At 31.3% G+C, this 3,936-nt stretch overlaps 1 protein-coding gene across 1 annotated transcript; it reads left to right on the top strand.

Annotated features, from left to right (window-relative positions):
- Nucleotides 1-288: 288 nt before the first annotated feature.
- LOC145627051 (glucan endo-1,3-beta-glucosidase-like) lies at nt 289-3,562 on the top strand. Its single transcript, XM_081679458.1, has 4 exons — nt 289-475; nt 1,429-1,457; nt 1,596-1,830; nt 3,313-3,562. Exons 1-4 carry the CDS (start codon nt 421-423, stop codon nt 3,336-3,338), a joined length of 345 nt encoding a protein of 114 aa, XP_081535584.1. The 5' UTR covers nt 289-420; the 3' UTR covers nt 3,339-3,562.
- The last annotated feature ends 374 nt before the right edge of the window (nt 3,563-3,936 follow it).

The following is a 3,936-nucleotide window of genomic DNA, read 5'->3' as shown; positions in this document are numbered from 1 at the left end:
GCTGAACTGAACTGAAATGAATATTTTATAAGAGAAGAAAATTAGGAACTGAACTGAATTTCAACATATGAGAAAATACCCTTAAATTAAAGTTGTAGTTTTCCATATGTCTGGATGACGTGAAATAACGAGACTTATGAGTTACGCTCTTCGTGGTAACCAAAGTGTAATTATATAATCCACCTAAAAAGTCGTTAGTAGGCAAATAACGGCACAATCATTGAATCAAATAAGTAGCTTAATATAGCCGTTAACTTTGATTTACGCTCTCTTTATCTTCCTCCTTAGTCCTTATAAAACCCACCTTCTCCTTCTCAACCCCTCACATCTCATCTCTTATCATCTAATCCATTCTCCCAAGAAAACAAACCTACTACTCTATATTACTGCTACTAATAGCTTCAGTACAGAAAGAAAGAAATGGCAAAATCTACTTTCTCTCTCCTCTTTCTCATTCTGCTGTTCTCTGTTTCAGGTACATTTTTCTTCCATCATTGTTTTCAGCAAAATTTTCCTTTTTTTTTTATGAAAAAATTTATAAAGATATTCGAATTTTTATTTTTCTTTTTGCATATATTAGGCAATTATCTTTTCCGTTCAATTTATATTGGATGTTAAAATTATTCACAAATTTTCATGTGTACCTCCGGATCGATAGTATTGGTAATCCAAGAAATCAACATTGCGTTGATAGCCGTCCAATCGGACTGTGTACAGGGCGGAACATGGGCGTTTATATTACTATCCAAGAAAATGAATTTGCGTCTAGCCTCGTGGAGTTTCATCGTCTCCGGCCATCTTTGAGGGTCAAAAAATAATCGATAAAATTCAACATGCTCTTGATATCATGCTAAACAGGCTTGGGTCACACCCGCCACGAGTGTAGAGATAAAGGAGTTTTTACCTCAAAATCAAATGTCAATGACGAAAGTAGCTTCTTAGCCTTATAAAGTAGACACAACCTTCTTATTTCTTCAATGTGAGATACGCTTCCACACACTTTACACTCTTTCAATATAGGACAACAATTTCACTCACACATGGATTTTCTCTTGGGCTCAATAGGCTAGCTACACGATGTGATCTGGGTATTTGATTGGTTAAAGGTTACCCATTTAGTGTTTTGGTGTGTGTCAATTTATTGCATGGAATGGCTGGCCATATAAAAAAAAACCTTGTAAATTATTATACGGAGTTGACCTTTTGCTATGAATTGCTCAATTAAGTTAATTTCCTAACATTTATTTTTAAATTTGGAGAAATTTTCAGAAAATTGCTATCCAATTTATATAATTTTCCAGAGTTATAGGAGATTATTTCAATCAGTTTATATGATTTTAAATTGCTATAAAGTTTGATGGACTACATTTTTTTATATGTTCTGAAAACCGTATACTAATCAACCATTAATATATTCTTGTTGACTAGGTCAAATGTTTGCAATGGCTAATATACAGGTATAAAAATAAATAAAATCCTTACATTACACCCATTTTTTATTTTTTATAGTTACCAAAATTATTTTAATTTATTTGGATTATAAATTATCTCTAATATTTTTATTTTTTTTGGGTGCTTTAAAATTATTGAAACAGGAAACATGGTGTATAGCAAAGCCATCTTCAGATGATGCAACATTATTAGCAAACATAAACTATGCTTGCTCTCAAGTAGATTGCAGTGTTCTTCATCAAGGGTGTCCTTGTTTTTCTCCTGATAATCTAATAAATCATGCTTCTATTGCTATGAATCTTTATTATAGAGCTAAGGGTTGCCAACAGTTGAATTGTGACTTCAGGGGTTCTGGACTCATTGTCATCACTAATCCAAGTAAGTTCTTTTTTTCAATTTCCTAAGTCTTGAAATGCGTATTTATTTTATTGTAAGACATTAAAAAGTTATCGCTACAAGATATGAAATACACATGTTAGACCTTGTTCTTTTCACCTTAAAAAATTCACTTCAGTAAAAATAAGTTCAGTTTAGTAAAGTAATTTTTGTTCATTAAAAATAAGTAAGTTCAGTAAAATTCAGTTTTCTTAAAAAAGAATTATAATAGAAGTTTAGTAAAATTAAATTCAGTTTAGTAAAATTAAATTCAGTTCAGTAAAGATAAATTCAGTTCAGCAAAAATAATTTCAGTTCAGCAAAATTAAAGTGAATCAAATAGGGCCTTATACACTAACTTACAAGTTATATAAGTTCAGTAAAGATAATTGATTGTCTCTCCTTTTTGAGGTGGATTTGATTTGAAAATCTTTGGTAATTAAAATAATGTTAGTAAATTATTGGGGAGTGCTAAACGCAATCTGACTTTACTTAGCGCAGCCTCTATTCCACTCATTTATTAGATGTAGGGAGAAAATAACCATTTTATATTTTTTTTCCTCTCAAGTAATCTCTAATAACAAGAGTGCATTAATTTAACTTAATATACATTGAATTTGCAATGGGTAATGATTTTTACATTAGCCTCTTCGAATTTGATAAGAATCATACGAATCTATTATGTGTAGAATCAATAAAACCACTTTTCATCCTTAAAAAAATAAAATAAAAATAAAACCACTTTTTAATATTTCGTTCAAATTGTATGAAATGATTGAGCCTATTTCGTGTGTCACCCAACTTCATCCGATTCGTGTTCATATTCATTAGATCTCGGAATATTGTTCGCTAATTGATTATGTGAGTAATTCAAATAAACAAAGGTATAAATTTCTGGAAATTAGGTGTGGAAGAAGGTGGAAAGGAAAGCATGCAGAAACGTCGTGAAGATGATTTTAGCTTAGAAGAGTATTTATGGTATTTAGGAGGGGTGTATAGTAGTAACTAGAGGTTGCGTTTAGCATTCATGAAATTATTGGAGGTTGACGAAAAGGTGTCATCAAAACTACATTTTTACATATTACTTCATAATAAACATAGATAACTATACTTAGCAAAACTGAACTATATCTAATTACGCAATTTAAAATATTTTTTTTCCTAAGTCATACCTGATGACCCAGCAGAATTGAATTGATGATTATTTTATTTATTTGGGTAAAGGATTTTGGTGAATGGTGATAGAATAAAAATCATACAACACGAAATATACTACTACCTCTGGCCCAAATTACTCGCAACTTTGGAGTAGTATAAAATATGGGCGGACTACTGCTGTGTATATCAATAAAAGGCTAATCGAATTTGACCGATTGTTCTTAATTTATAAGAACTCTTACTTTGTACAGGGTTTTGGTTTAGCAAGTTTCCTCTCCATTTGGATATTTATATTATGTTTATTCTAACCCCTTTTCTTTTTTCCAGGTTATGGAAATTGTCTCTACCATTAGAAAGAAATCTCATATACGACTTCCAGTGGAAGGGACTTAAAAGGAAGAATATTTGTGGATTTTTGGTCAAATTTTGGTTCGTATAAATTGATAATTTTTGTAACAAGGCGAGACCCTTTTTACTAGCTTCAACTGAATATGAGATAAATAAGTAACTTATCTCTACCATAAATACCATCAATTTTTGTAGTGTTTTTTTAAGTGAAAAATTACATATTACTTATCTCTACCATAACTACTCCGTATGAATTTATAATGGATAAGAATATAAGGTCAGTAACCGTTAACACCAAGCACTCACACATTATTATTTATAACATATAAAACCAACCGATTCAAATGAGAACCGAATCGATTAAAAACCGATTTTATAAAACCGAAAACCGACCCGAACCGTATTTAAGTGAACCCGAAACCGAACCAATCCGAATAATGTCAAACCGTATAAGAACCGAACCCGTTAACAAATTCTAAACTAAACTGAAATCAAACCGAATCGAAAAAGAACCGAATCGTTTCTAACCCGAAACCATTTCCAACTAACCTTTTGAACCGAGGTAAAACCCGTTTACATCAAACCGTTAACAAACGCAACCCG

This window comes from Chenopodium album, chromosome 4, assembly GCF_948465745.1.
Source record: "Chenopodium album chromosome 4, dcCheAlbu1.1, whole genome shotgun sequence".
NCBI classification, from domain to species: Eukaryota; Viridiplantae; Streptophyta; class Magnoliopsida; order Caryophyllales; family Amaranthaceae; genus Chenopodium; species Chenopodium album.
Note: the sequence above shows the minus strand (reverse complement) of the source record. Positions and strands in the feature narration are given on the sequence as shown.